This window comes from Pleurodeles waltl, chromosome 1_1 (genome assembly GCF_031143425.1).
Source record: "Pleurodeles waltl isolate 20211129_DDA chromosome 1_1, aPleWal1.hap1.20221129, whole genome shotgun sequence".
In the NCBI taxonomy this organism is placed as follows: domain Eukaryota; kingdom Metazoa; phylum Chordata; class Amphibia; order Caudata; family Salamandridae; genus Pleurodeles; species Pleurodeles waltl.
In genome coordinates, this window is record NC_090436.1 from 977,623,957 (window position 1) to 977,647,317 (window position 23,361).

At 40.8% G+C, this 23,361-nt stretch overlaps 1 protein-coding gene across 1 annotated transcript in view; it reads right to left on the bottom strand.

Annotated features, from left to right (window-relative positions):
- The window catches only part of ENPEP (glutamyl aminopeptidase), a 257,425-nt gene that overhangs the window by 23,169 nt on the left and 210,895 nt on the right, over positions 1-23,361 (bottom strand). Inside the window, exons 14-18 of the mRNA XM_069230243.1 lie at positions 22,615-22,765; positions 14,131-14,204; positions 13,839-13,940; positions 13,584-13,754; positions 9,452-9,592 (exon numbers count right to left, since the gene is read on the bottom strand). Of these exons, the coding sequence (XP_069086344.1) occupies positions 9,452-9,592; positions 13,584-13,754; positions 13,839-13,940; positions 14,131-14,204; positions 22,615-22,765 (639 nt within the window). The remainder of the gene's footprint in view (positions 1-9,451; positions 9,593-13,583; positions 13,755-13,838; positions 13,941-14,130; positions 14,205-22,614; positions 22,766-23,361) is intronic.

Below are 23,361 nucleotides of genomic sequence, written 5' to 3' on the forward strand. Positions count from 1 at the left end.
AAGCGCCATGCGGGCGCCGTATTTATGGAATGGCGTTAGACGGCGCAATCAGACCGGCGCTGCCTGGTTTGCGTGGGAAAAAACCACGTAGACCAGACAGCGCCGGCGTAGGGGGAAAATGGCGTATGGGCGTCTTAAAATGGGGCAAGTCAGGTTACGTCGAAAAAATCGTCGTAACCCGACTTGCGCCATTTTTTTTCAACGCCCATCCCCCATCAACATGACTCCTATCATTGTAAAGATAGGAGTCATGCCCCCTTGCCCAATGGCCATGCCCAGGGGACTTCTGTCCCCTGGGCATGGTCATTGGGCATAGTGGCATGTAGGGCGGCACAAATCAGGCCCCCCTATGCCACAAAAAAAAAAAAAAAAAAAAATTACCTGAACTTACCTTAATGTCCATGGGATGGGTCCCTCCGTCCTTGGGTGTCCTCCTGGGGTGGCCAAGGGTGGCAGGGGGGGTCCCTGGGGGCAGGGGAGGGCACTCTGGGCTCATTTTGAGCCCACTTGTCCCTTAACGCCATGCCTGACCCAGGCGTTAAAAAGCGGCGCAAATGCGCCGTTTTTAGCCACGCCCACTCCCGGGCGTCTCTTTTGCCCGGGAGTATAAATACCACGTAAAGGCCTGGGAGTCATTTTTTAAGACGGGAACGCCTCCCTTGCATATCATTAACGCAAGAAAGGGGTTCACGCTAAAAAATGACGCACATTCCGGGAACTTTGGCGCTAGACGCCTCTAACGCCATAGTATAAATATGGCGTTAGTTGGCGTTAGTTTAGCGTCGAATTTGCGTCGAAAAAAACGACGCAAATTCGGCGCAAACGGAGTATAAATACGGGCCCAAATGTCTAAACGAGATTAGGGGGAAAATGCATAAAATCTTGTAAGTAACTACCCGTTATGCAGCATTTTTTGAGGGAAAAGTGCTTATTTGTAAGTTAAAGGCCCAAAAATGTGCGATTGCCCTCTAGCCTTTCCTTCCTGTTTAGCACCAAGGGGCATATTTATACTTTTGATCCAAAACACCACTAACGCAGTTTTGCATCAAAAAGTTTAGCCCCGGCTTGCTCCATTCCTGATCGGCAGCCGGGCGCCATATTTATGGATTGGTGCAACCCAGTGCAAAGGGTGGGCTAGCGTGAAAAAAAAAAAATGGCATTAGCCGGGTAGGGGTGGCGGTATGGAAGAAGGGGGTTTTGCACCCAAAAAATGACAGGCTGGTTAGAGGCAAAAAAAATGCCTCTAACCAGCCTAGCGTAATTTTCTGGTGCAAAACCATCCATACGACTTGACTCCTGTCTTAGAAAAGACAGGAGTCATGCCCACCACCCCAATAGCCAGCACAGGGGACCAATGTCCCCTGGGCATGGCCCCTGCACCCTGTGCTATGCAGGGGGCCCCAGGTTGGGCCCCCAATGGCACTTTAATTAAAAAAATACTTACTTATAATTACTCTACTTATCTGGGATGGGGTCCACGTTCCTCCAGTTTCCCTCTGGTGTGGGTGTTCCTGGGGCTGGAGGAGGGCACCTGTGCACCCATTTTCATGGTATTTAACCATGGAAAGGGGTCCACAGGTCCTCCACAGGTCCCCTAATGCTTGGTCTGACCCAGGCGTTAAATAATGGTGCAAAGCAAGCTTTGCACCATTATTTAGCCGCTCCTCCCACCCATGCGTCATTTTAGCACAGGGTGGATAAATATGTGGTTATGGGGTTAGCACCATTTTTTAGATGGGAATTCCTGCCTTGCATCTCATTGACGCAAGGTAGGTTCACGCATCCAAAAATTGGTGCAAACTCCAATTTTATGACATTAGACGGGTCTAACGTCAAAATATAAATATGGAGTTAGTTTTGTGCCAAATTTGCGTAAAAAGAATGATGCAAATGGGGTATAAATATGTCCCCAAATGCTTAATGGGGAATTAGGCAACAGTTTGCTGACTGCAATGGTATTTATTTTAGTCTCACAAGGTTTAGTTATTTTCCTTTGTGGAAGACACTCTGGCTTCCCGAAATAAATTTAAAGCAATGAATAAGAAATCTGCACGACACATTTTCTAATTCCTTCTGGGAAGTATTATCACATGGGTATCCTGCCTTATTTGTTCCCTCTAACCAGATCTTTTACATAAGGAGCACTGAAAAATTAATGCTAGCATCTCAAAAAAAGTATTCATAAAACTCATTATACTTCTTTCCATATGAACTCAGACAATTGTAATTTGAAGGCTTAGAAATATTAAAGGACAGAAAAGTAAGATGAACTTCTGGAACAGTCCTGAAATCATTATCAATCCACCACCACACTTTCAAGATGTGAGGTTCATGATGAAGCCCAGAGAATGGAAGAAAAAAGATTAAGAAACACTTGATAACTAGTGTGATCTATCTGACTTGACTATTTGTTCTGCGTGGCCTAAACAAAGAGAAAGTTGACTGTTAAATCCTCTTGGGATGGACAGTGTTTCAATATAAATGTAAATTAGTTGGGAAATCACTCCTCAAGAGAACCTCACAAAGGATTTCCGGAACCACTGTGCAGTTTGGCACAGTTCTTTTCAAACAAAATATTTAATGTACATCTCTAACATTCTAGCAGATTGAATACCATTCACCTATCATATGGTTATAAAAGAGATTGCCCTTGGACTTCAACACGGTATGTCACTTGACACTCTACCTGTAATCTCAAGTTTAAAAATCATTTTAACATTTTGATTGCACTCTGGGGCTTATGATATCCCTCAGTTTACCAGGGCAACATTAGCATACACCACAGAACTGGAGAGCTTGGCCTCCAGTATTACCCTTGTATGCAAGTCATGTGAACCCCACAGTCTGGAAATTCCAGTGACTTGGAAGACCTATTCTTGTCTAATACTGAACCGTTTAGGATTTTACTTAGGATTTTTAGAAGGCCTGCCATTGTTTCCCATGTTCACATAGTTGGCTTTCACATGTGCCATGAACTTTGAAAACATGAGAATCAAAAGATCTGAGTCAACTAGTATGTTGCAAAAGATGACTGTGAGGTTCAAAAATCGCAAAGGTGCCTAGCTTGACAATCAAGGCTTGAGTTATATTTATCACCCCAAACCTACATTTATTATCTAGAGAAGCTATGAAAGTCTGTATTAGATATTAACAAACAAACTGAAGGTCCACCAATATAATGAAAAGCACAAGGAAAGGAAGCAGTTCTATATTTCGGACCCCTTCTCAAACCTGTGCTAAGACCCTACTATACCAATGTTTTTTGATAAATTCTATATCTGTGTCTCATTTGGGCTGCAATGTAAAGAGACAGATAAAAATTAATAGATATGAGATATATTTGTGTTAAATTAATTTCAAGATGGAATTGTGGTATAGTGAAATGATACACTGCTGCAATGACAGGGTCCAGATTTGTTAAACCTTTTCAACCTACAGGGTTGATTTGCAGAACTGGGCCATTTGCAAGTGCAAAAAGGTAATTTGTTATGTACAAAATTAAACTGCCATTCAGCAACACCAATTTATGTTGCTGGACAAATACCAGTGTGGTATTTGAAAGGGGTGTGCTTATGGTGAATCTCCTAAACACCGAACAGGATTGGTATGTATTAATGTTTTGCCACTGAATTCTGGTAACAAAGCATTAATCTTTTATCACTTCATCAAAAGAGGTGGTAAGCCCTTTGCAAATGGGAAGGCCTTCCTAAGGGACCCCTTTCTCTTGGTAAATGTTGACAAAAACATTTTTTAAGAGAAGGCAGTGGTCCTAGGCCCCACTGTCTACTTTTAAAAAAAGAAACACTTTTCAATTTTTATTTTAAATGCATCCCATTTACTTTTAAGGAAAACGGGTTGCAATTTAGAAATTCCTTTACTTAAGAAGAATCACAGACCTAGTGGTCTGATGATCTCAGCAAGCCACCATCGCTGTGATGGCTGTGATTCCTAGTGGGTTGCAATTTGTGTCATACCTCATTATCATTTATAAGGTAGGTCAAATTGCAACCCACTAGGAGTTAATAATTTGTGAACCGACCTACTAAGAAATAGATTGGTTTGCATATAGTCTCACTAGTCGCAACAATACTGGATGCAAATTGAGGCCAGTATTTTGTAACCAGTTTTCAGTACCCAAGGAAGAGAGTGTCTGTCCGGCGGAACTCATTCTTCTTGTTCAGGACATGCAGCCAAGAGCTACACATGCGCTAAATGCGCAGGAACCTGGCTGCCTGAGCTGAAATTTGACAGACTGACGATTTCACAGCCCTGGTGCAATATGGAAAAAGTGCCTTGAGGCCCTCCCGCTTGTAATGACGGGGGTGTCACTGATTGCCTCGGACCTGAGTGCTTCAGTTTTAAGCCCTGAAGAGCCCAAGGATGAGTGTCAATCAGCAAAACCTTGTTACAGAGCGGAGTAGGGACAGCAGTCTCACTGACCCCATCCCACTTTGACAAGTGAGTGATCGCTGCCTTCCCTCATTGGCTGACCTTAAGTCAGCCAGTGAGAGAAGGCAGCAGTCCCATCCCTCCTGTAACATCAAAGGCTTCTCTCCCAGAGAGCTGCAGTGAAGGTAGGTTTTGTATTTTGATGTGTGATGTGTGCATGCTTGTATGTATGAATGCACGTATATATGTGTATTTGAGTGAGTTAGTGTTGTGAGTGTGTGTGTGTGTGTGCATGGGAATGAGTGAGTATGTATGGGTACATGAGTGACCCCCTATCCCCCTCTTTCCTGCTAAAATTACCAGCCGGCACAGTTTGTTGATCTTTTATGGATGACTATTTTATGTTGCTTTTCTCTGTGAATTTCACTATTCACATTAAGCAACTGATTTTCTGAAATTCCATAGATACAGGACTTGGATGTTTTTGTTTCTTACAGTGGGGAATATGCACCTTAGGGACTGTTGTCACAGGATGTTTGGGAGATTTTCTAACTGGTGTTTATTTATTTGTGATGGTTTCAACTAGTTTGAACAGCTCATTTTGAGATGTCTCCTGTGGCCTAATGTTTCAGTGGGCAGGTCACAAACAGTGGGTGCAAACTGCATTGCAACCCATAAACCTTTTGCAACCAATACAGCATTTTGAGATACAACTGATGTACTAATCAGCCATAACATAAAATTAATATCAAAAGGCAGTTGCAAATGCTCCTGCTCAATAATAATAATGAGACAGGGTGTGATTTGTGCCAACGTACAAATAAATATGAATGGAGCTTTTAAGACTTGCAAAGAACAGTTGACCAAAATTCCATCTTACCCATGTCCCATGATATCGGGGGAGCTGAGCTGAGGCAGGAGCCTGCGTTGTCCCCTTGACCACTATTTGCTCCCCCCACAGCTAGCAAGGACTTTTACCAAAGAGGACGCTCTCCAACAGGACAGCTTCACCTTTCAGAATCAGATACCACTCCAAGTCGGGTGTCGCAAGCTGATCTATCATTTTCAACTGCAGTTGTGGTTGCAAAGCACTCATACAAATCACTGCAGCTCCCAAGCAGGATGTGAATGTCCCTTTCATCATGCCACCTTCCATTTGAGAATCGTATTGGTTTGAAAAACTCCAGCTTCGCAAGTTAAATAGACTTTTGCGACTCATGAAAGGATTTGTGCATAGCAAAACACTCTTTTGAGTTGACTAAGCCTGTGTTTTGTGATTTACAAAGTTTGCAACCACAAAAATGTTTTGCCCACGAGGGCGTTGATGAGTAAATAGTTCAAATCAGTTACTACTACTAATAATAAAATAATAATAATAAAATGATTTATAGAGTGCATGATTACTTCAGAGTGTCCCCACACTAAGACTGAAACAGCAGCCACCCTTAAGCCCTAAACTGGCAAAAGACCTCTACCGTTGCCTAAAAAAACATGTTTAGATTTTCTTACTGAAAACAACTTCAGAGTGTTCCTGTCTTAAGTCAAAAAGCAAGGAGTTCCAAAATGTAGAAGCCAGGAAGTCAAAAAGCTTCCCACCAGACGTGCTCTTGATATCTTGAGGCTGAGTACTCAGGAGGCTCGACAGATCTGTGAACTCTGTCCTGAGCATACCTTTTTACCAAGGGGTGCAGATAGCGGGGGTCTTTCCAATTTAGGATCCTGTGACAAAAGCTTCTACTGTTCAGTTGAGTGTGTGCTGGAGTGTGAAACCCTGAACTCTCTAGAACTGCTCCCTAGTGTTTGTAAATGAATTTCTCTTCCCAGATGATTTGTGTTAACAGATTGGAATTTAAAGCCTTAGAGCCTGCCGTAGAGGGCTGCACTGGCCATTGAAGGCCCTATATAGCGTTAAAGGCACAAGCCTTTTATTGAGCAGGACCTTAATGGCTGGTATAGCCCAATTACAAAGGGCTATAAGGCTATTAGAACATTCCTCCAATAGCCAGCAGAATGTTATAACAAATAAAACAAAGCCCACATGGAGCCTGAGGGGACTGAAATCCCCTTGGGCTCTGTGAGGTTTTTGTTCACAGCTGCTGTTGTGAACAAAGAACATAGGAATATTGAGGCTTCGAGCCATTACAAGCCCTGAGCACTCCATTGTCTTCAAAGGAGCTCCCAACATTCCAATGTTCTAATCTTTGTTGGAACACAGTCAAAATAAAGCAGAATATGATCTATTATTGACTGTCAGTTTAGTCATTTAGATCTTCTGCACGAAGCTTGTCTGATAAGCTTATCACCCTGCGGCTAGTTTCTAAATTGCTCTTGATATTGACCAATTGTGCATCGCAAGATATGAACGATGTCCAGAAATTGTACTGCTATAGGTATTGGGTCATTAATGAAAATGTCATGATTTGCATTCTGTGACACAACCAACAGTTTTAGGATTCATTGTCATCTTTTTGGTTTCATGCAGTAACATAGTAACATGCACATTCAAGGAGCTGACTTTACAGTTTTTCAAATTTGACAGGGATTTTCTGATGAATATATAATTTACACACACTGCTAGCATGCAAAGTGTGTCAGATTATTTTATTTAGGAAATGTTATGTCAAACCACCCCTTAATGAGTAATCCAAAAAGGGGAGCACCCTGTCTTACATTTCAGCTCGAATAGCCCCAAAGCACCATGATAAATGCAGTCATTAGAATGAATTAGAATAATATTTCAAAAAGTCTTTCACCATTAATGAGTAATGTACACACAGGAGCAAATGCAGAAGTACAGTGATTGGAAGTGTATTTGTCACGGATCAAACGTAAGTGCTTTGTACAAGAGGTGTTAGAAAGGTTTGTATGTGGCATTGTTTGTAATAATAATTATGTCAGACTCTTCTAAGCAATGGAGTAGGGATGACAGGATTTGGTTACATTTTTGGAGTTCACTCAGTAGTTATCCATATCCTCCTGAGCAGCTGCATCCTCCAAAATATATATTTAAAATACTCCTTAATATCTCAGTGTTTAGACAGGGTTTAATAAGTATTGTTTATGCAATTCATGTCTAAGAGTTAAGTGCTTGATGAATAATTTGGAAATACTATGGGATGTCACTTTATTGAGTCTCTCTTTTCAATTACAATGTATTTTACCCATGCATATTTTTTAAAGATGGCTATTGCTAATATAGCCCTATAGGCTGCCATAGTGAGCTATACCGGCCATTAAAGGCCCGTTCCCGTGTTGAGTCGAAGGCAAGAGCCTTTAACAAGTGTTCAGGACTTTCATGGCAGTATAACCCAGCTATGGAGGGCTAGATGGCTATTACAACATTCTGACACACGTTCTGCCACTAGGGGGCAGAATGTTCTAATAGATAAAACAAAGGCCTCATGGAGCCTGAGGGGATTGAAAACTCCTCAGGTTCAGTAAAACCACTGGAATATTGGAGGCCCGGGCTTCTACTGGCCATTAGAAGCCTGGAGCTCTCCACTGTTTTCAAGGGAACTCCCAACATTCCAATGTTCTATTAAGAATGAAGACTGTGATGCAAAGTTAAAGACCAAATAGACCTAGGGCCTGATGTGGAAGTCAGCAGATAGGTTACTCTGTTACAACAGTAAAGGATATCCCATCCGCCGAAATCGAAATCCCATTACATCCAATAAGATTTAGATTTCAGCGGACATGATATCCATCTTCACTGTGACAGAGTAACCTGTCCGCCCATTTCTAAATCAGGCCCCTAGTCTCATTTCCATCCAAATGTACTATCAAAAGAATATATTTTAATTGCACTGGCTTCAGTGAGGATTTAAGCTGATGGTGAGCATCCATGTGCTCCTCCCTCCCCAAACCTTTTGTCATCTTCCTGGATGCTTAATGTACATGTTTATTTGACAACATGTGCATGTAATTAAGTGAGGCTCCTGGTACAAACATGAAATGAGTACTGTAATCAATTAAATATATCTCCAAGAGGTAGCCGTTTTGATGCTGCTGTTCTGCTCACAGCACTAGTACTCCTCAGGTGATCAGATGTACTAGTGTGGACTATCCAGAGTGCCTGGTATGGGAGAATATTGAATGTTATGATTTGCTTCTAAAGAAAGGCCTCTCACCTCCAAAAGATTGTGCAGATATATTTCTAGCAAAGTGTGACTCTGATGTTGGTTCTGAAGCTCTGTCGCTGTTGACAAAAGTCACTTTATAACACTACTTTCTAGAAAAGAAATTCAAAAAGCGAGTGTACGTTAAAAAAAAAAGCATCTGCTTCCTCAATCCCCATGTGAATTATTTTTTATGTATTGTACGTGGCAAGTTAACCCCAAAAAACCTTCGAATTTCAGACCAAGAGTTAAACCGCTGGTAAAGTCCTCCATATAAAAGAGAAATATGCAGCATATATACAGCTGTTCATCTGTGGCAGTATAATGACTGTAGTGTGTGGAGGGGTAGTGTACTGTTCAGAGGCCTATAGAACACATGTTCCTGGTACAATGAATGTTAGTTTTTAGATTCAGTGGTCCATAAAGTGAGCAACAAATATCTGCTATAAACAGTCTAACAGTTCACTACTATGATCTCTAAAATGTGCAACTATAAAGTAATAGTATTACTGACACCATAATTCACTAACATATATCCTTCTGATATCACAATATTTTACTTTTTTACTTAGCTCTCTTTGCCATTCTTTCTTATCCAACACTCTAGCGAACTACGTGCAAAGAGTTAACACATATTGTATTCATGATTGTTTTAGTATATGGTCTAGAATTTCCAGTGGAAGATGAGATAGGTCTCTAAAAACAGCCATTTTGTATATTTAATCAAACATACTGGTTTGTGATACACAAGTGGCATGTGGTCTCACACTCTATGATGTTACAGACCTCCACTGTAGCTTGCACCACACAGGTATCAGACAAGTGCACATATTTCATCCTATCTATAAAAGATTGATTATCATGAGCATTAGTCTACAAAGCGGAATATAATTTTCATAAGGAGAGAGAAATGACAAGCACCGATATATGGTACAATAACATACCTGCTCACTAGGAAGTCCCAGTTAAGTTGCACCCAGTCCCAAGCCATGACTTTTCCATATTTGTTCTGTGATATATACTGCAGGACAGTAAACAGATCCTGACTTTTGATAAGACTTGTGTTGTAAAGGTAGTTCAAATACCTAGTAGGAAATAAAGCAAAATGCAGAGAAAATGTATGGTTGTGCTATTTTATTTCAAATTATATTGTTGTTCAAAGGTAGACAAAATACACCCAAGAATAATGTTTACATACTCTCGTTGTAAATGGCATGCAAACTAATTTCATCTAATATTGCAGTCCATTATTTTTGGCAGTATTACAGTATGCGCTTCACCTGTTAATATTTGTTATCAACTACCTCTTATTAATTTCTGTTAACTACCTTGCAGACTGGTGAGCATACAAATTTCTGCTTTATCTTCTGAAATACCATTAAAGGGCCATGCATATCACCTTACATTGGCCTATTCATTTTAATGAAGGACATTATTTTGTACCTAATACCAATTCAATATTTTTGAATCACAACTCAGTATATATCTTGTGTTAGTTTACATGATTCTGCCAGCCAACTTAAGACCAACTTTCTCAGTTTTCATACATGTCCCAAAACCTGGCTGTCCTAAAACTTTCAATAATAGCTATACATTGTGGGGCATATTTATACTCCGTTTGCGCCGGAATTGCGTCGTTTTTTTTGACGCAATTTCGACGCAAAACTAACTCCATATTTATACTTTGGGGTTAGACGCGTCTAGCGCAAAAGCCCATGGAGTTTGCGTAATTTTTTAGCGTGGACACCTACTTTGCGTTAATGAGGTGCAAGGTAGGCGTTCACGTCTAAAAAATCGACTCCGAGGCATGTGCGTTGGATTTATACTCCCGGGCACAATTCACGCCCGGGAGTGGGCGGGTCAAAAAAAATGACGTACGGCCGCTTTTGTGCCGTTTTTTAGCGCCTGCAAAAGGCAGGCGTTAAGGGACCTGTGGGCTCTGAAGGAGCCCAGAGGTGCCCTCCCATGCCCCCAGGGACCCCCCTGTCACCCTTGCCCACCCCAGGAGGACACCCAAGGCTGGAGGGACCCATCCCAGGGACATTAAGGTAAGTTCAGGTAAGTGTTTTTTTTTTTTTTTTGTGGCATGGGGGGCCTGATTTGTGCCCCCCTACATGCCACTATGCCCAATGACCATGCCCAGGGGACAGAAGTCCCCTGGGCATGGCCATTGGGCAAGGGGGCATGACTCCTGTCTTTGCTAAGACAGGAGTCATTTCTATGGGGGTTGGGAGTGAGAAAAAAATGGCGCAAATCGGGTTGAGGCGAAAACATTGCCTCAACCTGACTTGCCCCATTTCTTGACGCCCAAGACCCATATCCCCCTACGCCGGCGCTGCCTGGTGTACGTCGTTTTTTTCCACGCACACCAGGCAGCGCTGGCGGCTAACGCCGGCTAACGTCATTGATTAAATACGGCGCCCGCATGGCGCTTCAGATTTGACGCAAAACTGCGTTAGCGCAGTTTTGCGTCAAAAAGTATAAATATGGCCCTGTGTATTTACCTGGCTTCTCAGTAGTTCAAAGGGACCTCCTGGTAGGCTGAATTTTACACTTTACTAATGGCTAATTAGAACTGAAAAGCGATGTATTTCTTGACAGATAGGTCAAAGAATAAAACATCAACTGCAACAATTTTTTTGAAATCTCAATGTCAAAGGTATGAATTAATCTCAGAGCATTTTTTTGATATCATAAATAAATGCAATCTTTGAGACTGAACAGGCTATTAATAACAGCCATTAATTAATCTGTAAAAGACAGATAAAATTATCTCTGTTATTCATATTATGAAACCGAACATGGCTTGTTATTATGTCAAATGTAGAGATTCTGAGAAACAACCACAATAGTGGAATAAGAGGTAATTTTTGATCTGTTGAATTCTTTGAGGAATAGACCAATTATATTATCCTGAATTAACATACATTTGAATGCTTTGATCTCTCCCCGGGCCACTGTCCACAATTTCAATCAGAAAACAATTCATATATTGTAAACATTGCTGTAAATGATGTGGCGCAAAAAAACTAAATATTTCACCAGAGGCCACAGATAATAAATATGAGTTCTGTGAAATTGTGGCACAAATATTTCTGCACACCATGAAATTTAGTACAATAATTTTCAAATTGGATGACATTTATGAAATATTTTCAAAACAATGTTTCCAACAAAATAAGTAAAATGCACAAGTTGTTACCACTAATATCTTTGTTTTGTTCAAATCATCATGTGTGTTAGTTTGCTCTAAACAACTTATTGTAAAGTAACTTTTCGCGAAAGTATTGTATCAAAGAAACATATGCCAAAATCTAATCATTTCACAGTTTCATCAAGTGAAAAATGATAAATTCTCCAGGATTCTTCAAATGTAATTTAAGTTTTGAACGTATCTGGTGATAATGTTCTGGAATATTAATAGTTTAAATGTGAAAATGGATAAACTGACATGTCCATATTTCATATTACACATTACTACTAAATTTTAAACTTAACACTGAACAATTAAAAAACAATTAAAATATTTACATCAGTAATACTGAGCTTCGTCTTCAAAATGAATACTAGCTAGAAGAATGCTGCAAGGCTTTCTCAAATTTATTTTTAACGTCTTCCAGTAATTGTGGAAACACAGAAATCATTACTTGCAAATGACTTATTTTTAAGGTATTATAGATAAACAAATGAAAGACATATATTAAGATGACTAGAAGACAAGAATAACAGAGGCCATACGCCAATTTGAAAATTACAATTAAACTCACAGACAAATGTGGAGACATCAGTGTCATATATACTGAGGACTACAACCTTTGGATGATTCAGTACTGAGGAGCATTACATAAACCAGAGAGAATATTATGAAATGCACAAAAAATCCAAGAAATTATGCTGCAGGCTAAACGTGAAAGCAATTTAAACTGACATGATTGGACTTTTGAACATTAAATTCCCAAGAATGTCTGCTTTCAATATTCTTAATACTACATTTTTAAAAATTAACCACAATTGCATTTGGTTGCAGCTCAGCATTGGAATGAATCTGCAAGTATACAGATTTTTTTTTATTTAAGACTCTGTACCAAAGACTGAGGGCCTGACTTAGATCTTGGCGGAGGGGAGTACTCTGTCACTAACATGACGGATATCCCATCCGCTGTATTAAGATCCCATTATATTTTATGGTGATCGTTACACAATGGACGGGATATCCATCACATTTGTGACGGAGTATTCCATCTGCTGAATTCTAAATCAAGCCCTAAATTATTTGTGCAAGACAGCATGGATATTATCACTGCAGTAGAGACCTTAGATGTTTATGCTCTATGTGAGTGTTTAGTGACTCTAAACCTAATAATGCCACTGCAAGAAAAAGGCTTTGGTGTCAATCGGGATATTTTTAGATGCTATTTCTTGTTTCTTTAGTTTGTATTTACAATATATTTCTAGAATACAATATGTTAGGATATTTGGAATAGCTTGTGAGATATTACAGACATTATGAAAAGTAATATTGTGTAATGAAGCATCAGTTCACCAAATACTACCCTCAGACCAAAAGCCAGTAGTACCCACCATTCTTGCTTTGTCCTGATATATAATTGTAGAGATGCCTATCCTATGCTTGAAATAATAAAGGGTGTATTTTTTATTCTTATTTTCAAAACCCCACTAGATATAGGTGACACAGTTTTACGGATTAAGAGGGATTCTTTTTAGCTGTTTTGGAATAATTTGGACCTTTTCATTTTAATGTATGCACTAATCCCCTTTGTGCATGATGAAAATCTTTGTATAAATTGCACAAAGATTTTAGTCTGCCCAGTTTTTCTACCAGGTGAAATCTGAGGTAAACTGGGTGAGAAAGCAGCTCATGTTAGGTGTTTGTGAACCTCAGATTGGGCAATAACCTGAATGCATCATTGGGAAGTGTAACAATTGCACATTTGGAAAACCCTGAACCTCATGCTAACGGTATTTACTGAGTACAAAATTTGCACCTAGGACAATATGCAATATGTGGGGCCCTTATAATATGGCCTTAGCATATTAAGGAAATGATTAGCTTACCTGTCCAAAAGAGTGATGTTATTCACAGATGCCAGGCCATACATCAACTTATCTTTTTCTTGAGCGAGGGAGGTGTTTTGGTACTGCTGAAACATGTAGTTCCATGACTCCTCACTTCCAGAGTTTTTCATTGCATAGCGGTAAACAAGGAGCCTTAGATTGACTGGAATGCTGAGATAGAGGATACGCTCATTACACAATGCTCAACTGTTCTAAGACATGTATTTCTTCAAGCTAATTGAAATGGTTAAATACCTTTTTCCACTTAACCATTTGTAGAAATAGTCAGTTGCATTACCCAGAGCCTCTGGGTCTTCCATTTTGCAAGCTAGACTTAGAACAGAGGCACGAAGTAACCTGTAAGAAAAATTCATGCAATCAATACACTAAAATGGAGTGCTCTTTTCTACAGATTCCTACAAAAATCAATATTTTACTACCAAAACAACTCTTAATTACATGAATTTGTTACACCTGACATAGCCGTTTCCGAAATACAGGAAAGAAACAGCTGCAAGCAGTTATATTGTTTTATAAAAGCACAAACCTCTGCAAATGGCTTCCGTCATCATTCCATCCAAGTATGCCCACAATAGGCTTAACTTGTCTCCGTAAGTATTCCTAATAATAAAAAAAGTCTTAGTGTTGTTTTTTTCATTTTTTTGTAAAAACACACATTGTTATCTACTTGTAGTCATCTATCTGACATTCAAGGCAAAAAAATCACTCATTGTTATATACTGGAAGTCATCTATCTGATATTCAAGATTGCAGCTATAAACAAAAATTACTTTACCTCATTTTTTAAAAAAGAAATCCAATCTTAGTGCATCACATTCTTTTTCCTTTCTTTAAATTGTTTACTGTATCATAATTTAACAGCAAAACATGCACTTTTCTTCAGCAATGCTTTTAACCAGGCACATTTCACCATAAAAGCAAAAGACAGGTACTGACTCTTGTTCTTTCGCAACACAAACATGTCAAAGAAAATAAAACATTACAATCACCGACAATAACCATTCAATAATGCCTGCCCCCATGTGACAGAACAAATCTCAAGCATCATTGTCATGTCTGGGATATCTTCCATGTGCCCCAAACACCACAGTTGTTAAGTTCAGTACACTTCATAGGCACTTCCCGACGATCTACAAAGGTACACAGTTAGCTTAGTCGTCTTAACTCAGATTGTCTCATGGTAGCACTCTGTAGGGGAATCACACCCTTGGAGGTCAGCATCAGGGGAGCATGTGAATATAAATCTGTGTCTCGTTATTACAGTGCGAGCTGTGGAGTGCTGGGTGATGAATTAGGTTGGTCTACAGCCATTGCGAGATAGGATCTAGAAAGAGCCCAGATGTATTTGGGTCTGGAGAAAATGGGCTGTAACAGAGCTTTAAGTGTCTGCGTTCTCATTACACACTCGAAGTCTCTAATCCATGACTTCACTGAGGGGTTCAAACATCTATACCAAGACATGGTTAAGGGGAGCTTGGGCAACAGAAGGGTCTTGTGAAGTGAGGAACAACTAAGGAGGGCAAGCAGCAGGAACCCCTCTAGGTGATATTCAAGGATTTCCGATTGTATGTATAATTTGCTGCCACGATTTGCGTACATTGGAGCTAGTGTATGAAGTCTGCTTATGCTCCATGGCACCCCGGGACACTCATGGATAATATCTGTGTCAATACTATGTAATTTATTTTATATGCAGCATGCACTATGTCAGAAATTCTAACGAAGGATTTTGTGTATTTAATTAATGGAGACATGCAGTTTGAATGTCCAAAACTCCACAGAGATTTTACTATTAACTTTTTGTTCCCATGTTAATCTGTGCTAGAGTATTGTCTAGTCTTCCAATGCTGAAATCCTCCATCTGTGCATAGCAGGGCCGGCTCTAGGGCGGTGCAACAGGTGGCATCGCACCGGGTTCTGACTTAGGGTGGGGGCTGTGTTTGCAAGTATATTATGATTTAAAAGCACTTGCTGCGGTGTTACTTGCCTCCAGCAATTTTCAGACAACAATAAAATGTCAAAATTACTCTGGAGATGAATGGGTGGACATCAGAGTTTGAGGGGCCCTGTTAAAGGGTGGTAGTTAGGCAATCCGCAGCTGTGGTGGTCATTGGGAGGAGGCCCCAGCAAACATTGTTGCATGGTCGTCCAAGCCATACTCTTCCATGGTCAGGTGGTGGCGGCATTGGTTATATACATCACATTTGAGAAAAGAATTTCTGAGCTACTGCACCAGAGACCTTCACATAGACATTTCTTGTACACTTGAACTTTGTGTGAAAACAACATCATAGACAGTAAAAACCGCTTTTCAGGATTAAAGAAGAGAATGCACATTCTTTGTTGGCATAGCTAACGAGCTTCGGGCTACACTATGAGTGTTATGTGCAGTGCACAAGCATAGTTTGTATGTGTGTGAGCCTACTCAGCTCTGCATGCTGTGCTTGCTGAAGCATTCTGACTTCACTTCCTGTTCTGGCAAGAAGTGAAAAATGTGCTTAAGAGGGAGAACCTTTCCCATCTCATAACCTGCACTCATTAAATGCACAACATGTAAACCACCAACTGGTTGGTGTACTTTTTGCACATCCCTTAGGGGGTGCTTGTTCCCACTAGACATAATATTTCTGAACAGCTGAATGGGCTCAGTGAATTTAGTGACACATTCCTCCATGCAAGCCACTCTTTGGGTAACATACTCTTTGGAATGCAGGGGTACTTCAACAGTGCTCTACAATGGGATTCATCCGCAGGCCAGGTCACCTCATTATCACCAGCATGTGGGTTATTCAGTACGAAGATGATATAGTCCTGAAAGAAAAATCTAACTAATACACAGATAGTGGACATTATGATTTGCAAGTGACAAAACTGGCTAGTTATTGCAAATATGTAAAAAAAATTGGTCAAATATGCTTTGTAAATGAATGACCTTTCTCTCTCTGTGAGAACAATCTAGAGTAAATTCTAAAGTATGCAAGCCAACAACCAGAGCACCAGGGGGTCATTTATAGTGTGGGGAACATGGTACTCTGCCACAAATGTGGAAGAGTACACATGTCCACCAATCTTATGGTGTACCTGCTCTATTTAGAATTGGACTGACCCTCCTATTTCCTTTGGTGGTGACACTACTGGCTCCTACAGAGGAAACCTTGCACGCATATCACCAACAGACTTGAGGCTGTTAGTGTACGTACATCAGACCATCCGTCCTATTTAGAATGGACTTGTTTTCTGTTTGAGTCTGCCATGGAAACCATGACAGTCTTGGACAGAAAGAAATAGACCCCCCACACCCTAAGAAAAAACTTTCAGGATGCCTGGGCCGGTAGTTTAAAATACATAAAAAAATCAAACTTCCACTTTTGAGAATTTACAGGTTGAGGATTTGTTATGGGTGTGATGATTACGTTTATTATGATTATGATTATGATTATGACTATGACTATGACGATGACGATGACGATGATGATGATGATGATTATTATTATTATTATTGTTATTCAATTCAGCACAGGATCAAAACCAGGCAAACAGAAGCAAAAAGACTGGGGAAACCACGCCAAGAGCTGACAGGTCTAATAACAATAATAATAATAGTTATTATTATTATTGCCTTGAAATTTTTGTAAGTGTAATTTCACATTGAGAGCAGATAGAGATGTGGAGTTTGGGGTCTCTGAAGTAACAATTTTAAGATACATCTTTTGGTGAAGTTGGTTTTTGAATTGTAGGTTTGAAAATGCCATTTTTAGAGTGATCTACAGGGGAACCCATAAACCCAGTTAAGACCTGGGTAAAATATAGTATCAACAACGTCTCAACAGGTATCATTAGTTACTATTTTTTTTCTCTCTTTTAAGGAATTAGCAACCACCCTCTGTTTTCTGCCATTGGGGCTTGTAAGCGTTTTTCCCCTCAAAAGTATTATCACGACTCTTTTTGATGATCACCATTACTTTTACAGGCTGGTGAGTATTTTAACAACATTCTCTTTTGATGGCTGCCTTGGTCTCTTCTATCTCTCTCTCCGCTCCAAATGCATTATTTTTCTCTGGTTACAGCTCCACTTTGTCCACGTGCATCTTTTGGTCATTATGATGGTCTTAAATATATAAGGTCAGGACGTTGTTGACAAATACATCAGCAAAATTGAGGCTTCTTGATGTACATGATAATTTTAATGTTTTCATAAAATTGTTAATTCATGTTCTTTGAGTTCACAAAGATTGACTGTATTTTAGATGCTTCTCATTCTTTTTTCTTCTTTGTGTTTCACATGCACCAGTTTGGGGCACTTGTTTACGAGCACTATGGGTTCACCTTGTTTTAGTCACAGTACTATTTTGGATAAATATGGATGCAATTTTGTACTTTTGGTTTATTGATTTTTGAAATATATTTGTAATACATAATTCACAGCTTTTCTTTTCCTTTTTTCATGCTTTTGTATGATATTGTCATTGTTTATTTATCTCTTATTGATGTCTGTTGAGACAATGTTGTTGATACTACTTTTAGAAAACGGGCATTTGCTAGCTTAACCATTCTGTGCCTCTGCCGTTCTGTGGAATACAAGTCTGAATCAGGATGACAGTTGGGCTGTTTATGCATTCACTCTAGACAGTCACACAAATGGATCAGAGGTGTGCCCTGCATATCTTGATGGCCCATCACCCGGCTGATGGGTCTTCCTGAGCTAGAGTTGTGGGAGGAGCTGACACTTCCACTTGAATAGGACTGTGCCTGTCCTCACACAATCTCCACTTCTCTTAGAAGTTTGCCTACTTCAAAAACAGAAATGGGTATCAGTACTGGACAGCTGACACCACATAGTTACAACAATTCTGGACTGAGGACATTCTGCTAGGAAGAAGAGCTGGATGTGGTAGGAGGGACTGCCACTCTGCATGTTACTTTGTTGTGCTGGCCTGCTGCTTGCTTCTTCGGTCCTGGGAGTGAAAGGACTGGGCTTTGCTTTCTACATCCTGCTTTCAAAGGTTCTCCAACGGCTTGAATTGAACTTGCCTCCTGTTAAGAAGTCTCAGTGCCTTCAAAGATTTCACCTACCAGTACCAGGCTCTCTTGCTGAGAGTCCTGACTTGTCAAGTAGTGCCACATCCAGTTCCTGGGCCATTGGAAGTGAGCTCTTGTGCAATCAAGAAGAAACTAAGCACATCAACTCGAGAGCGACTTTGGAACCGGCGCCAGTCTCTGACTCCCTGCAGCTGTCTGCACCAGAGCCGTGGTCACCTCCGAGTGCAATAACCATGACCTGCAACACAAGCTTGATGCCACTGCAGCACCTCCAAAGTCCAACCACAGCATGAGTCCCGAGCACTGTGTCACTGACATCTGTGACACCTGACTCTGACTCAGCCACAGCACCTGTGGCCCCGTGGTGTAATCACAACACCACCAAGTCGACGCCTTGCACCTTGACTTCCTGGATTCCTGGATTCATCAATCCCGTCTTGTCATAAGGAACCAATGCCTCGCCACGGACGCCGCATCATCTCCCCTGCAGCTGCAAGGAACTGATGCCTCACCTCCCCTGCCTAGCAGTAAAGAACTGATGTCTCACCTTCCCGGCAGCAGTAAGGAACCGACCCTGCACCTGCACCAGCGACACCTCACCTCCCTGACTCCATGCTATGTCTTTGTTTCCTCGTTGTTTTCCAAGGCACTGTACACAGAGTCCATGTGACTCGGTGACAGGCCCATACTTCCTTGTGATAGCATCAGACTGTTGAAGCGAATCCGTCAAGACAGAGTGATAGACCCTGTTGGAGATATTGTGTTTCTAAGCACTATACTACAGTTGATCTTTGAAAATGTGTATCGTTACTTGTGTATGTTGGATTTTTGTTGTTTTGGTCTTGTTTTATTTAGATAAATATCAACTATTATGTGGTGTTTTCACTGTGTTACTGTGTGTATGTGTGTACAAATACTTTACACATTGCCTATGAGATAAGCCTGACTGCTTGAGCTAAGCTATCCAGAGGATGAGTAGGGGTTATCTTAGCTGACCATGACTAGAGGAGGGTCCTATCTCGGACAGGTTGCAAACCACTGCCAACTAGAGACCCCATTTCTAACAATTATACAAACAAAATTTACCAAAATGTGCTGATTTTGATAAAGTCCAAACCCCAGGGTATATATCACCTTCAGTCTGGCAAACTCAGAAACAGGCCCTTCATGTATCATAGGCCTTTTAATTGAATTCTGTTTTTTACTGTCAGCAAATGCAGGTCCCATTGCATCTGAGACACATAAGCAAATTTGTTGTAGGACACATGACAGTTTCATGGTCACATTCTATAGGCAGTGTAGGTTGGAGAAACACTGTTCTCATAAACCAAGATATAGAGCATTGTAGTACTCGAAGGCCTAGATTTACCAAGTAGTCATGCAGCGCAGTGCAACAGTGAAAAATGATGCGCTGCAGGACAGGGAGGGAGCAGGAGAGCGCCAGATCTACAGAGATATGGGTCTCTCCTCCCACCTCCTAGCACCAGTGCTGATTTTAGCTGCTGTGCGCCACAGACACACCTTTACACCATAGCGCAAGACAGAGCTTAATTTGTAAATAAAAACATTCCCATGCCCACAGCTATCCTATGAAACTCGTGGCTGCTGCAATTAAGTGTGCGAGCAAGGAATACTGAGGCAGCATAAACCTGAAGCCATCTCGGGCCTCTTCAATCCATTTACAGATGCTCTTTGTCCCTTCAGCTCACTCTTGCGGCTTTCTGCTTTCTTCTTTTGTGATGCTTTTTCGTATTTCTCTTCCTTTGTCTTTCCCACATGTGTTGTTTGTTCGCAGTAAATGATTGAGGCAGAAAAATAAGTGCTGGTGCCCCACACCGGAAACCAGCTGCACAAATCAAGCACTGGTGCAAGGGTGTGTGAGTGAGTCAAGCGTAGGTTTTGTACCTGAAGGGTACCCTTCCAGTACAAAATACTAGACTTAAACACACTATAAAACCTTTCTCACGTTGTATGTGTGCTACACATTGCAGCACACATGCAAAGTCGGCAAAGAAAGGAGAAATGAAAATATTTCTGCTTTTAAAAGGCTTTACCTTTGGTGCAAAACCTTGTCTACTATTTTTTGCAGATACGGTTTTGCGTCAAAAGGCAAGGGTGGCTGCATGAAAACACCTAAGTAGCATCCATGTAACGCCCCTTGACTCTAAATAATGCAAAGCAGTGCTTTGTGCTGCTTTGTGTTACTTATAGGGTACTTTCTAGCGCAAAATAAGTTTTGCACTGGAAAGCAAACTAGGAAAAAAGCATTTTGTGCTGGTTAGCCTTACATTTGTGGTGCTAACCCAGCACAAGATGTTTGTAAATCTTCCCCCAAATGTGCTAAAATGAGGCCCTGACTACTTGCTCATTATGACCAGGGCGGAGAAACAGAAGAATGGTTTTCAGCGTTTTCCATTCAGTGAAAGCCATCCACCAGACTTTCTCAATTTTAAGCTAGAAAGACAGTTCCTGGTCAAACCGGCAACATAGTTCATAACTTTGAACACCGTAATTAGAAGTGTGTTCAGTTTAGTAGTCACAAATTCTGAGTCCAGCACCTAAGATCACCACCTATTAGCAGAATCTCAGTTTGTCTCCCTCAGAATTTACAAACTCGTTGAATAGCCACATCTGGATACCCAACAAACCCAACTATACTTCCCAGGTACGATGGTGGTGTCCTGATTGAATTTAAGCACCGGCTAGGTATCAGTAGCATAGGATATTGTGTTAACTGCGAAAGAATGGATGAGGCCACAGATCAGCTGACCTATATGGTAAATACAATGGGAGAAAGTGTGGCACCTTGTGGGACATCACAAGGTGTCTCCATCTCTACTGAGTAAAACTAAGAACAGAATTTGTTTGTGACTCATAGGGTAGAAAAGAAGAATGCCAAGACAGTGCCCAACCTTTCATCCTGGCAGCTCTGAGACGATCTAATTGGATGGCATGATTTACCTATCAAACCGTACGGTGGATGCAGCAGCAATAGACCCCATACATATGTACTTCATCCTGCAAGTGGCAAATATTATCCAAAAAGGGGCATGGGTGGCATATTTTCTAGGTGAAACCTAATTTGTCTTCATTGAGCAGCTCAAATGTTTCCAGATGTCTGGCCAGCCACCTGGCCAGATGTTCTTCTAGAATTATAGCCGTGACTCGCAGCTGCATCATAGAATAATCATTTTTCAGATCTGATGTATCAAGACCAGAATGTTTGAGAAAAGGTGCAAAACTTCCCTTCTTGATATTTTCAGGGATAACCCAGATGGTAGCGGGGTGTTGGTGGCCACTTAGAGTGACTGGCTAATAGTGGGAAGGAGGCCTTTGAGGAAGGCCATTGCACAGAGACTCTAGATGCCAGTTATAGGTCCTGATTACGAATGCCCCAGTGGGTAGGTGCTGTTTATTGCACCTAATAAAAATTACTTTCTCGTGGTTTGGAATTTTTCAGGTGTAACTAATTGCACCTATTCTGAGGTTTTGGGGAATAACTGTGCTCTTTCTCATTGTTAAATTCAGTCAGGTTTGCTCTTCCGAATGTTAAAGAAGAGTGTGAACTTTATTGCATCAGGTAGTTACTGGGTGTGGAAACTTGGTACAGCATCGTTTGCACAGAGGTCTGAAAGCTCTGGCCCACCTATAATCAGGGATTTATTCTGCAGAAGTGATTTGCCCTTAGAGGTCTGCGGTGCCAATTCATTAAATAAAGGGAGTGTGTCCATGCCCAGATCTCACCAACCTTGGTCACGAAGATATGCAATTTGAGTCAATCCTCATCTCACATACATCTGGAAATGCATTTGGTGCATAACTCTGAGCCTTTGGGCATTGCTGCTATTGGGTGTACAGATATGCCCCCTGCAAATATCGACTCCCTCAAAAGCATGTGTGCTGTAAAGACTTGTCATGTGAGTTTTATTCAGCTATCTTCCTTTTTCAAAACAATTAAAAGATACTACACCTTGAATTTTGGGTACAGTACACTGTCGTCTTCCAGCATATCTGTGAGGTATGACAAAGCTGATGTAACTCGGTGCCAGGGCAAATAGGCATCCTCGTGTACCAGATATTTTGTCAGGTTCAGAGCAGTTGTGTAGTTCAGAAGTTCAGCACTAAAAAGAGAAACATGAATTAGTGTATGCAAGCCTCGTTGCACTTTTGATTTGGAAAGATGAGCGCTCTGTTCTTTTTTATGGCTGTTCTATGCTCGATGAAACAAGTCAGTGAACTTCAGAATTATTTTAATTATAAGCAACCCACCAATATTTAGGAACCCGAAGTTGCAGATCTTGTCTGGAAACTTACCACCTTCTGTCCCAATAATCTTCAGCCAAATGTGGACAATCGTATATGTCTGTTGCTATTTCTAAAGCAGATACAAAGTATCCACCGGGCCATTTTTCCGTAAATTTAGTTATAGATATTTAAGAGCCACTGCAAGGACAATTACTAACGTATGTAACATTGCACCGGTGCTGTGCAATTTTGCATCAACATTTGCACAGACCAACCAGTACAAAAGCATAATTTGTGCATCAGTCTGTCAGTGAAAATGTCATTTTTGAACTGGTCAACTTGTGCAATTGCAAGTGTAAAACTGCAATACACCGAATATGCCAGGGACACAATGTAAACAGAAACTGGTTACTACAAAAAAGCCAAATTTGATTTCTGCCAACATCTGTTGTTTCTACAATTCCTCGCCTTC